The 12,271-nt window shown below is 42.8% G+C and overlaps 1 protein-coding gene across 1 annotated transcript in view; it reads left to right on the top strand.

Moving 5' to 3' along the window:
- The first annotated feature begins 1,162 nt into the window (after positions 1-1,162).
- LOC109923039 (B-cell receptor CD22-like) overlaps positions 1,163-12,271 on the top strand; it is a 45,687-nt gene continuing 34,578 nt past the window's right edge. The window contains exons 1-4 of the mRNA XM_048620581.1: positions 1,163-1,183; positions 2,246-2,313; positions 7,565-7,930; positions 10,429-10,722. Of these exons, the coding sequence (XP_048476538.1) occupies positions 2,274-2,313; positions 7,565-7,930; positions 10,429-10,722 (700 nt within the window). The 5' untranslated portion in view covers positions 1,163-1,183; positions 2,246-2,273. The remainder of the gene's footprint in view (positions 1,184-2,245; positions 2,314-7,564; positions 7,931-10,428; positions 10,723-12,271) is intronic.

The following is a 12,271-nucleotide window of genomic DNA, read 5'->3' on the forward strand; positions in this document are numbered from 1 at the left end:
ATGACTTGATTATCATATATTTTTAATGCACAGTTGGAATTCATGTTGTACATGTATTGTTCATTATACTATTTCTCAAATTTTGCAAAGTAAACTTTATTTTTACTTATCTAAAACGGTGGTTTGTTGTATTTTATTCATGTCTTCAGACTGCTGGATATCACACTTCGTCTCCTGGAAAACAAAAGTTGTGGCCCCTCACTGGATTGTAGCATTCAGTTGGCATGCGTCCATGAACATGCTGAAAAGCTTTTTCGGAAAAGCGGATAAATCTATTTTATATTCATAACACAACTGTCATGACTTAATTATGACCCTCCAACAATGTGGCGCTAACTCAGTACCGACCATCCTACATGGTACTCCCTCAGTACTGAGCCTCCGACAGTGCGACATTCCTCAGTACTGACCCACCAAAATTACAATGTTTCCACTGTTTTGGCACACAGCCCAGTCCTGCACCGAGGCTCCTTAGACAGCATCATGCAAACCCATGACCACTTCCACCTGGAAGGACCAGGGCAACAGATACATGCGAACATCATCCCCTGCTTGTTCCCCACCAAGTCACTCGGGGAAATGGTAGTAAAGTGGATCTGAGGAATGTGTGATCAGCCATGTTCTTTTTGAATAGCAGAGCAGGCTCAAGGGGCCAAATGGCCAATTTCTTATGGCCATAGGGTCACTCTCCATTTTGACTTGGAAATAAATCGCTGTTCCTTCAGTGTCACTGTCAAAATCATTGAACTCCCTCTCCAACTGCATTGTGCAAGCAACTACCTACAGCACATGGACAGCACCTTTACTGGGGAAATTACAGACAGGCAGCAATGCCCACAACTTGTAAATAAATATGCAAACAGCCTGTGCAGAATATCAGCATGGGTCATGGCATTCAGATTCTAGACTGGGGACTGTGGCAATTCAATTACCACCTTGGGACCAGGTTAGATACACCATATGAACAGCTGCCCAGCTCTAAGTTTGGTTCAAATGATCAACAATTGCTTATACAGCAAACTGTTATGGAATTTATCACGGGCTTCCTACTTCCTCATTTTGACTTGGTGTGTCAGCCCTTTCTAATTAAAAAAACAGATGGAACAGCAGAGGGAAATGCCATTCAGCCCAAGCAGAGCATCTTAGCACTTACTCCCCAGACGAACTGTCAGGCGGGTCCTCGGTAAGTAACATTACGGTTGGAATTCACTTCAACGACCAACATCGTCCTTTGTTGATGCTGTTAGTTTTTAAATGTACCGTTTCATTGGAGGCAGCTCAGAGCAGATTCACCAGGATGATTCCCGGTATGGAGGGATTATCTTACGTGCAAAGATTAAACAGGTGGAAACTGTACTCACTGCAGTTTAGAAGAATGAGAGGTAATCTGATTGAAACATATATATTTCTCAAGGGGCTTGACAGGATGAATTCTGAGCAGATGTTTCACCTCATGTGAGAATCTAGGACCAGAGGGCACAGTTTCAGAATAAAGGGGCACGAATTTAAACTCAGATATGAAGGAATTTCTTTTCTCAGGGGGTTGTGAGTCTTTGGAACCCTTTGCCAGGGAGATCTGTGGGGGCAGAGTCCTTTCGTATATTCAACGCTGAAATAGATTCTTAATCATTAGAGGAATCCGGGGTTACAGTCAAAACACAGGGAAGTGGACATGAGAAATGTTGGATCAACCATGATCCAATTCAATGATGGACCAGGCTCAAGGGGGCAAATAGCCTGCCCCTGTTCCTATTTCTTGTAGTCTTAATTTTAAAACCAGATTCCAATGATTGATGTCTTTGAAACATTTTTACTTACAAGTGGGCAACACGGTGGCTCAGTGGTTAGCAATGCTGTCTCACAGCTCCAAGAACCCAGGTTCGATTCCATCCTCGGGCAACTATCTATGTGGAGTTTGCAGATTTTCCCTGTGTCTACATGTGTTTCCTCCAAGTGCTTCGATCTTCTCACACAATCCAAAGATGTGCAGGCTAGGTGGATTGGACATGTCAAATTGTCCACAGTGTTCAAGGATGTGTTGATTAGGGGGCTGGGTCTGGTTGGGATGCTCTGAGTGTCAGTATGGACTTGTTGGGCCAAAGGGCCTATTTCCACACTGTAGGGATTCTATGAAATAACATCTGGGCATACAGATCAAGTCTGTGAGGACACTATCTCAAAGCAGTTCTGATCTCTCAACACTGTCAGAAAAAGGTGAGGTCTGTTTTACTCCTTTCTCTTTCAGAAGCTGATGAAATATCTGGGAGTGGACAATGATCAGAAAATCTTACTTCCTGCTCTTACTCCTTCAAGGTAATGCCATCGTCAGCTCGGACAGATTTATGGTTAATAGTTTTGTAAAAGATCATTTTTATTGTGCTATGATTTGGAACTAATTCAGCAGTGAGCTGGTGTACAAACTCATGCCATGTCCAGTTCACCCAACAACCTTGTGCTCACTGACATACACTGGCTCCCAGTCTCACAACAGCAATGGAGGAGCTAAGAGATCTTGGAGGGTTCAAGGGTTGGTAGATGTTATAGAAATACTAAGTGGGAGAGTGGAGGGTTTGGAAATAGTTGGAGAGAATCATAAAATCGAGGTATTGACGGACGGTCAGTGGGTATGGGATGCAGGGATATTTGAGAAATGTGGATAAAACCTGGAGGGTGATGTGGATCTCAATGTCAGCATTCTGCTAGCAGTGGCCTTATGTTTGTGTTTTTGCTGATTTTAGTCTGAATGTCCCACAGCAGCTCCTTGGATAAACAAGAGATATCCTGATTGCCTCTGATCTGCTGCACTGTGTAAATTGCACAGACTCTGAGACCATTACAGCTCCAGACGAAATCAATTAGCCTGAGAGGGCAGTGGAATCAGATTGCAAACGAAATTTGAAAAGCAGGAATTGGAGGAATATTGCAACGGGAAACATTTTCATGGCTGTGGGGAAAAGAGGATGTCGTGGGGACTAATTTGGGAGATCTTTCAAAGAGCTGACCCAGGCACAATGGATGGAACAGTCTTCATCTGTGCTGTATGATTCTGCAATCCAGTGATTTAAGTTCCTTCCCAGCAATGTTTCAGTTTCCTGATGAAGTCATAGCTGTTCCAGATGGACCGGAAGCAATTCGCACCTGGTATTAGCCTTCTGTGTGCACAGCTAAGTTCTGTTTGAACCACAATGACTGTGAGACCATCTGTGAAAGCTGTATACCCATCACAGAGGAAATTCCATCACATGCAGCGCTCAGGCTAGAGGCAATTTGCTGAGTGTTTCATAGTGTCTGGGTCGATGCTGAGCTTGGGGACAAGTCAAGTCTCCAATGCTGCATCAGAATCACCAATACAGCAATGTGAAGTTTGGAACAGAGATAATCCCTTGACCAATGAGGATCCAAAGAGACCACTTAGTCAGTGAGGGCCAAAAGCAATCTCTCAGACAAAGGAATCCAAAGGGATCCCTTAAAACAATAATGATGCGAAGAGATCGCTTAGAAAATGAGAATTCAAATAGATCCCTTAGACAATAGAGTTCCAAATATATTCCACAGACAACGAAGAATCAGATAAATCCCTTAGATAATGAGGATCCAAACAGATTCTTTGGATAATGAGGATCTAAAGAGATTACTTGGACATCGAGGATCCAAAGTGATTCCTAACAGCCAATATTATCAAATTGAGGGTAATGACTTCCAACAGGTCCTCAGTAGATTAATTCTATCACTGAGAGAGAGACAGGGAGGGAGAAACACAGAGTGAGTGTGAAACAGCTTGGAGCTGAGTGGCTTGGAGGGAAACTTGCAAAGAGTAGTGGTCCCATGTATCTGCTGCCCTTGTTATTCTAGATGGAGGTAGTCGTGGGTCTGGAAGGTACTGTCTGAGGATCTTTGGCGCATTTCTTCAGTACGTATTGCAGATAGGACAAGCTGCTGCTACTGAGTGTCAGTGGTGGATGGAGTGGGCCTGCAATTGAAGACTCAAATGAGGAAGAATTTTGAGTTTTTGGAAGTCTCCTCACTTGAGAGTGGTGGCAGATGGGTCATTCAATATATTCAATGCTGAAAGAGGAGGGGTTTTGATTTAAAAGCAAGTCAATGCATTATAGGGGGCATGCAGGAAAATGGAGTTCAGTTCACAATCAGATCAACTTGTTGCCTAATCAGGCTGGGGGGGCTGAATGGCCTACTCCTGTTTGTATTTCTCCTGAAATATAAGTGGAAAGTACTGGAGAAACTCAATGGGTTGACTTCTACCTGTGGAGAGAGTACAGAGTTAACATTTTTTATCCAATATGACTATTCCTCAGAACGCCTATTATTTATGTTCTTGACTTATCAAACCTTCTCCCCTTTCTCAAACGTGTAAATCCCCTGATGAAAAACTGATGAACACTGAGAAACTGTGTTGGGTTTGCTGAACACTGTCAGATATTCTCCAGATTGTCATGTTTCTGTTCATGATCAGTCATTGTCTTGGATAAAAGGAAACTCAACTGTTTAGGGGAAGTTTTGTTCTTTAAAATTAAAATTAAAACCTTCTTTGAGTCTATTAATCAACTCCATGGGGTGAAATTTTTGCTTGTTCTTATTGGATTGAAGCTGGGATCTGATTGTGTCTGTATTCTATTAATAGAGAATCCTTCACCACATTAAAAACAGTTGGTGGAAAGGCAGTCAGTATGGAGACAGATGATAGGATAACAGCAATGAATTTGCAGACAAGGCATAAAGTTGGCAAATGCAGTTCAACACAGACTAATGTGAAGTCCTATGTTTTGTGCTGCAAAGACAGATACTTTGTTGAAACTTTTTTATCTCACATTCATCAGGGCAGACTCAAGAATGGCAAATTTTAGAGGAAACAATCTACATGAGAAAAAGGTGCTGATTGGTTAGCAAGTAAATAATCAATCAGAGTTAACTTGTCTTATTTTTTCAATTTAAGGAAAAGCTTGGAGGGATACCTGTTCCCTATTGCATTCTCCATGGCAACTGTTGATGGGCATCCACATGGATTCAGCAACCTTTTCTCTTGCTGCATAAGTTGTTCTTCGCTTTGAAACTTGCTTTTATTGAGTCTGTTCTACTGAGTATAAGATGAAAAGTTTCAAAAGCGTGTCTCTCTTTTCAGCAACGTTCAGGTTCAATCCTACCAAACAACTGTTAATACGTTTTGGCAGGAAAACTATTGCTCAGAATGTCAGGGTTTAACTTGGGAATAGTGTGATTAAAGGTTCATATTATTTTTATGCTTTAATTTGTCATTTGGATTTTGGCAGATGGATGTGTGTCAGTTCTGCAAACATTTTTTAGATTAAACAAGTCGGAAAATGAATTGAAACAGTGACCTATGCACATGAATTCCAACATAGCATGTAATTGCTCTGAAGTGCCTGGGAAAACCCTACAGTGTTAATGGGTAAATTGTTCATACTGTTGAGTTTATGACAGAAAGGTTAAACACATTAAGGACATTAGTTTAACTTTGACTTAAGAACAGAATATTCAAGGGTTCAGTTCATAACATTCAGGAGGTCACTTCAGAAGGTTGAAAAGTTTCTCGCTGCAGGAGAATCAGTTTTTAATATCATAGAATCACAGAAGAGTTACAGCACAGAAGGAAGCCATTCAGCCCATCATGCCAGCATCAGCTCTTCAAATGCCTCATTACCTAGTGCCAATCTCTAGCCCTTAACTCCTATTCCTGCATACTATTTCTATCCAAATAATCATCCAATGTGACTCTCCAATGACTCAAATGCTCCTGCTGCATTTTCTGGCAGTGCATTCCACACCCTCACTACTTGCTGGGTAAAAATGTTTATTCTCACATCGCCCTAGCTTCGTCTGCACATCCGTTTAAATCTATGCCCCTCTCGTTCTTGTTCCTTTTATGAGTGGGAACGGCTTCTTCCTATCTACTCTGTCTAGAAACCTCACGACAGGGTAGGTACAGAGAGAATGGTTCCCTAATGGGAGAGTCTAAGATTAGAGTGCACAAACTCAGAATAAGGTGTCGTACATTTAAGACACAGATGAGAAGGAATTTCTTCTCTAATGGTAGAGAATCTGTGGAATTCTTTACTGCAGATGGCTGTTGAGGCTGGGTCATTAACTATATACAAGGATGACGTGGATTTTTAATGAGTTCATGGAGAAAAGGCAGAAAGAGGAGTTGAGGATTATTAGTTCTGCCATGATCTCATTGAAGACTCAATGGGCCGAATAGCCTATATCTTTTCCTACATTGTGTAGTTTATGGACATCCTGCTAAATTTCTATTGAATGTTGATAAAACCCTACGAAGGATGCTGTATACGGCTTTCATCTCCATCCTATAAAGAGGATATCGAGGGGTTGGAGATGTGCCAAAGAGATTGACAAAGTTGATCCCAGACATGGTGGGGAGGTGGGGGTGGGGGGAAACGGTTTACACATCAGGAAATTATTTCCAATCAAGCAAAATTTCTTCTCTTTTGGAAGAAAAAAGCCTGAGGGATGACCCCATGGATGTTGACAAAGTTTCGAAAGTTTGAATGGATTGAGGGAGAATATTTCATTTCGTGTGAGAGAGCATATGTTTGGCTAACAACAGAAGACAGACACCAAGAAATCCAATGAGGAATTTGGGAGAAACAGAGAGTCAGGAGGAATGTGGGACTCGCTCCCACAGGGAGTCTGGGGGCGACGTGGAACTCACTCCCAGAGGGAGGGGTAGAATGTGGGACTAGCTCCCGCACAGAGTTGGGAGGAGAATGTGAGATTCACTCCCACAGACAGTAGTCAAGGTGAATCATGTCGATGTATTAATTGGGAGCACTGGATAAACATATTAGGGAGAAGGGAATAGAAGGTTACGATGATAGATTTTGATGAAGAGAGATGGGAGGCTCAGGTGCAACATTAACAGCAGCATGGATGTGTTGACCCGAATCGCCTGTTTCTCTGTCACAATTATCCATTATTCTTGGTCTCGCTGGTCTGTCTCATCATTGTCTACATCAAAGATATTGACTTCAAACAGTCCTCTAAGTGATTGCCTGCTTCCTGATTCCCACAATTAAAACTGCCATCCGCACAGCACCCTTATGTCATGGATATTAAACTGTATTATAAATGAGATTGGGAGTCTGTAATTACTAATCCATCTGAAAAGGAATTCTTCAAACAAAAAGGTTTAAGAATCACTGCCTTAGACTATGAGGATCCAGGAAAGTGATTCATGCTGGTGATAAGGGTGCGACTTCTGAGGACTCCTCATCTATTGTGTGCCCTGTAAATCAGCACAGAATGTATCTCCATTGGTGTGTCTCGTAGAAACTGTGTTGGGTGGAAGTCTAGCTTCAATAAACAGGACCGTGAGAACTGTGAGACAATGTCGGATGAACCTGTCCAACTGCTTTGTAACCTGTCTCCTCCATCTGCTATGTAATCTTGGGGAGTTTCTTGTAGGTGGTCCACACTGTAGCCACCGTGTACGAGTGACAGAGGGAGTGGATATCGAGTCTAGTGGATCCACAGGCCATTCAGTGCTAAATACTGATATTTCTCTCCACAGCTGGACTCGCACAAGAGTGGCAAATCCACACTCCACCTGAGGTGACGGTACAGGAAGGTTCCTGTGCACGTATTCCATGCCGCTACAGTTATCCTTCCCATCTAGCAAACCAACCACGAACCGGAATCTGGTTTAGTAACAAGGATTGGAAAACATCATCAACAGCCTTTCACTCCAAGGATCATAGCCGCGAGTTGGGACGGTTCTACCTGCGGACCCAGCTGTCTGGAAACCTGAAATATGGAGACTGTTCCTTGATCATAAATCGCATCACACAGGAAGACGCAGGTCCTTATTATTTCAGAGTTGAATTTGACAATGTGAACAGTTACAGCTACTATCCTGCAACCCAGCTTCACGTTTCTGGTAAGTGCTGAGTTATAATTACTTAACAATCCTATTGTACATTCAGTGGGAGAGGACACACCGTCAGGTCTGAACTCTTAGTTTTATAGGTGTGTTAACCAGGTGTTGTAGCTTTCAGGGTTTCATTTATTTGTCCTCCCAGATCCACAAACTTATTACAGGTGATAGCATCCACATCAGAGCCTGAACAGAAACTGAGCTGCAGACAATGACATCATCCACCCTAATGAATCCTCCCCTCCTGGCTTCATCCAGCAACACTGTCCCCATAGACTGGTGTGGTGACCGTGTGGCATTTATCTCTAGGTCACACCTTGACCTGACCGCCGTCTCTGGCACATTCTCCTCCTTTGAACATCTCAGCACTTTCACCTCTCTTTCAAAATCTTCTTCCACGCTCATCCTCGTAGCTGCCATAAGAAAGTTCTCACCGGGATAGCTTTACTGCTTCCCTCCCTCAGCATCTGCAACAAAAGACTTCCCATCCTTGGAGATTTCATTTCTGTGTCAGCTTATCATGTTTGACTGCTCTGATGATTCCTGGCTGGTCTTCCACATTCTACTTTCTGGAAAATCCTTAATCTTATTTCACAGCAAATCTCGCTCTGCTACCAACCCCCTGCATTCGCTGGCCTACGCTGATTCCTCATCAAGCATATAGTCACAAAGCCATACAGCATGGAGCAGACCCTTCAGTCCAATTCGTTGATGCCAACCTAATTTCCCAAACTAAACTAGTCCCATTTGCCCACATATGGCCCCTATCCATCTAAACCTTTCCCATTTATGTGGCTGTCCAAATGTCTCTTAATTGTGGTAACTGTACCTACATCTACCACTTCCTCTGGCAATTTATTCCACATACAAACCACCCTCTATGTGATAAAATTACTCCTCAGGTCCCTTTTACGTTTTTCTCAGCTCACCTTAAAATTATGCTGTCTCATTCACATCCTTGTTACCTTCCTCTTCCTGTAATCATCTTCAGTTCCATGGGAGATCTTGAGTTCTGTCCTCTTGTGGACACCTGTCTTTACTTGTCTCACCGATGTGTATTTATCATTCTAGTTGCCTGGAATCCAGGAATTCACTCCCTGAACCTCTTGCCTCTCTCTTCTGACATCCTGCCTAAGACCATAAGAAATAGGAACAGGAGTAGGCCATTCGGCCCATCGAGCCCGTTCTGCCATTCAGTAAGATCATGGCTGATCCGACATTCCTTACATCCACTTCCTGCATTTTCCCCATAACTCTTGATTCCTCAACTCATCAAAAATCCATAAACTTCACCCTTAAATATATACAACGACACTGCCCCCAAATGTCTCTGTGGCAAGGAGTTCTAAAGACACAACCCTCGGAGAAAAGAAATTCCTCCTCATCTGAGCCTTAAATTAGCACTCCTTTAATCTGAGACTGTGTCCTCTGGTCCAAGATTCCCCCATGAAGTACAACATCCTCTCAGCAGTTACCCTGTCAAGCCCCTTCAGAATCCCATATGTTTCAACGAGATCACCTCTCCTTCTTCTAAACTCCAGTGAGTAGAGTCCCAACTTGTTTAACCTTAGCTCAGAAGACAATCCCTCCATACCAGGGATCATCCTAGTGAACCTTTTCAATCCAGCCTCAGTTTGTGATAACCCAGTGTCTGATTCTCAATAACCCGCTGATAAGCTTCCAGTTCAGTCCTGGAGAAACCTCTAAATACTGACATGAATATCAATGATTAAATGTATTGACTGTGCCCATCAATGTTATCAGGTGATCCACTCTCGTATATCTCTCTCATCGTGTTGAAAAATCTCAGAGACAAAAAAGACTCACATTTCTGTAAAAATCAAAAAGAACTGCAGATGCTGTGAATCCGAAACAAAAACAGAATTTGCTAGAAAAGCTCAGCAGGTCTGGCAGCACTTGTGAAAAGAAATCGGAGTTAACACTTCGGGTCCAGTGACCCTTCCTTAGAACCTTCGTTTTTGTCTCATATTTCTGTAGTGCCTTTCACCATTTCAGGGTATTCCAAACAGCTTCACAAACAATGAAGCAATTCCACAAATGGAGTTGCTGCTGCCGTGAAGGATTCGCAGTCACCCTATAAGGCAAACTCCAACAAAAAACAGGATTGTCATCAAAAATCTGATCACATATTTCATTGTTCTGGCTGAGATTGTTACCAATCGTTGCTGTCCTGTTGCAGGCAGGATTTAATTGGAATTTGGCAGATTTCAGAGAAAGTGAGGAGCCAGTCCTCCCTGGGCTCTGAGCAGCTCCCCCTCCTGCACCCAGCATTGTCCAATCACAGGAGTCAGAGTGAAAGTGTGTTAAACAGAGTGACATAAACTTCACCGAGTCAGAAAAGAGGAAAGTCTTTACTGATCATTGTACTCGGTTCAAATATCATCCCGGTGAAAGTGTCTTATCTCGTGAGATTATTATTTCTATTTTAACAGCCACTTTACATTATATGTATCTAAAAGGATCCATTCTCTGTGTGTTAGATTTCACAGATAAACCCACAATAGCCCCTGTGGAAATTATCGCAGGAAAGCGTGTGAGCCTAAGCTGCATCTTCAACACAACGTGCAATGGAACCGCTCCTGCCTTAACCTGGGACGCTCCCACTGCCGTACGTGGATCAGTCTCAAACACTGTAATTCAGCATGGTGTCACTCTGACCTATACTTCTGCTCTGAGCCTGACACCATCACTCACACACCAGGGACAAACTCTCACCTGCAGAGTGAGTTATCCAACTGTTTCTTCAGAGCAGACCCTCGTACTGACAGTGCAATGTAAGTATCGACATCCTTCATTCGACATTAGGCGCAACAGTCTACAATGTGCTCAGCAAGATCTGACGAATAATGGAAATATAACTGTGCAAACTGGCAGTGCTGCACTCCCTCAGCACTGACCCTCTGATAGTGCGGTGCACCCTCAGTCCTGACCCTCTGACAGTGTGTCATTATCTCAGTGCTGAACTGTTGGTCCTAATGACCTTCCTCTGAACAAAGAAGGTGCATCGATATCATTCCTTTCACATTCTAACAGCCTTTCAATGCTTCACATTCAGTGAAAGTGAATCTGTTTTATTTGTTTTTAGATTCACCACGGAATCTCACAATTACTTCTCTTGCTGTGATTAAAAATTCGGCAATTAATATAATTGAGGGGAATTCTGCAGTGATAATCTGCTCTGTTGAGAGCTTCCCAGCTTCTAACCTGATGTGGAGACATTTTAATGTCACAATGAGCAAAACAAGTTCCAAAAATGAGCTGTGGTTAGAGATTCCTCACATTACGTACCGGGAGTCAGGAGACTATCAGTGTGTGGCAGAGAATGGACATGGAGCAATGGTGGGCTCCATAACCATCAATGTGGAATGTAAGTGAATGTACATATGTTTCAATGTTACTCACTGGTACACACACAGGACCTCATGTGCCCCCAATCAGGCACATGTTGCCTCACACACTGGCAAACTCACACCGACTGATCTGAACATATCTCCCACTTTAAACATTCACTCCTCAACGATCATCGCCCAACAGCTGCACTCTGTATCTATAACACTGTGCACTACAGGAATTCACCAAGACTCTATTGTTAGCATCTTCCAAACCCCTGACCACTACCATTGAATGTTGTGAATTCAATTCTTTGAATTCAAGACGGCAAATGCATGGGAGCACTACCCCTGCAAGTTTCCCTCCAAGCCAGTCACTATCGAGACTTGGAAATATATCACCGTTCCTTCAGTGTCACTGGGTCAAACTGCTATTTCGTAACAGAACCTTGTATGTACAGCACAAGGACTGCAGCTGTTCAATAAAGCAGCTCACAACCCATTCTCAAGGGGCAATCAGAGATGGGCCATAAATACTAGCCTAACCAGCACCACCCACATTCTTTGAATTAATAAAAGGAAACAATCAAGAATTGTCTATTTTAAACATTGACTTCAGAATTTCACGGGGAAAGACAACTTGAACTGCACACAGAGATCAGATACAGAGGAATGAAATGTTGAGTGTCCTTGTGCTCTGTGTTCATTCACATGAATTCCTTATTTAGTTTTAGACACACCACAAAATCTCTCAATTAGCTACCTTGCTAAGAATAAAGATTCATCAATCAATACATTTGAGGAGAATTCTGCAGTGATACTCTACTGTGTCGACATCTTCCTAGCTTCCAACCTGACATGGAGACATTTTAATGTAACAATGAACTGAACAAGATCCAGCAATGAGTTATGATTGGAGATTCCTCATGGTACATCCAGGGAGAGTGGAGACTATCAGTATGTGGCAGAGAATGGACATGGAGCAGTGCAGGGC

Source organism: Rhincodon typus, chromosome 47, assembly GCF_021869965.1.
Source record: "Rhincodon typus isolate 14 chromosome 47, sRhiTyp1.1, whole genome shotgun sequence".
In the NCBI taxonomy this organism is placed as follows: Eukaryota; Metazoa; Chordata; class Chondrichthyes; order Orectolobiformes; family Rhincodontidae; genus Rhincodon; species Rhincodon typus.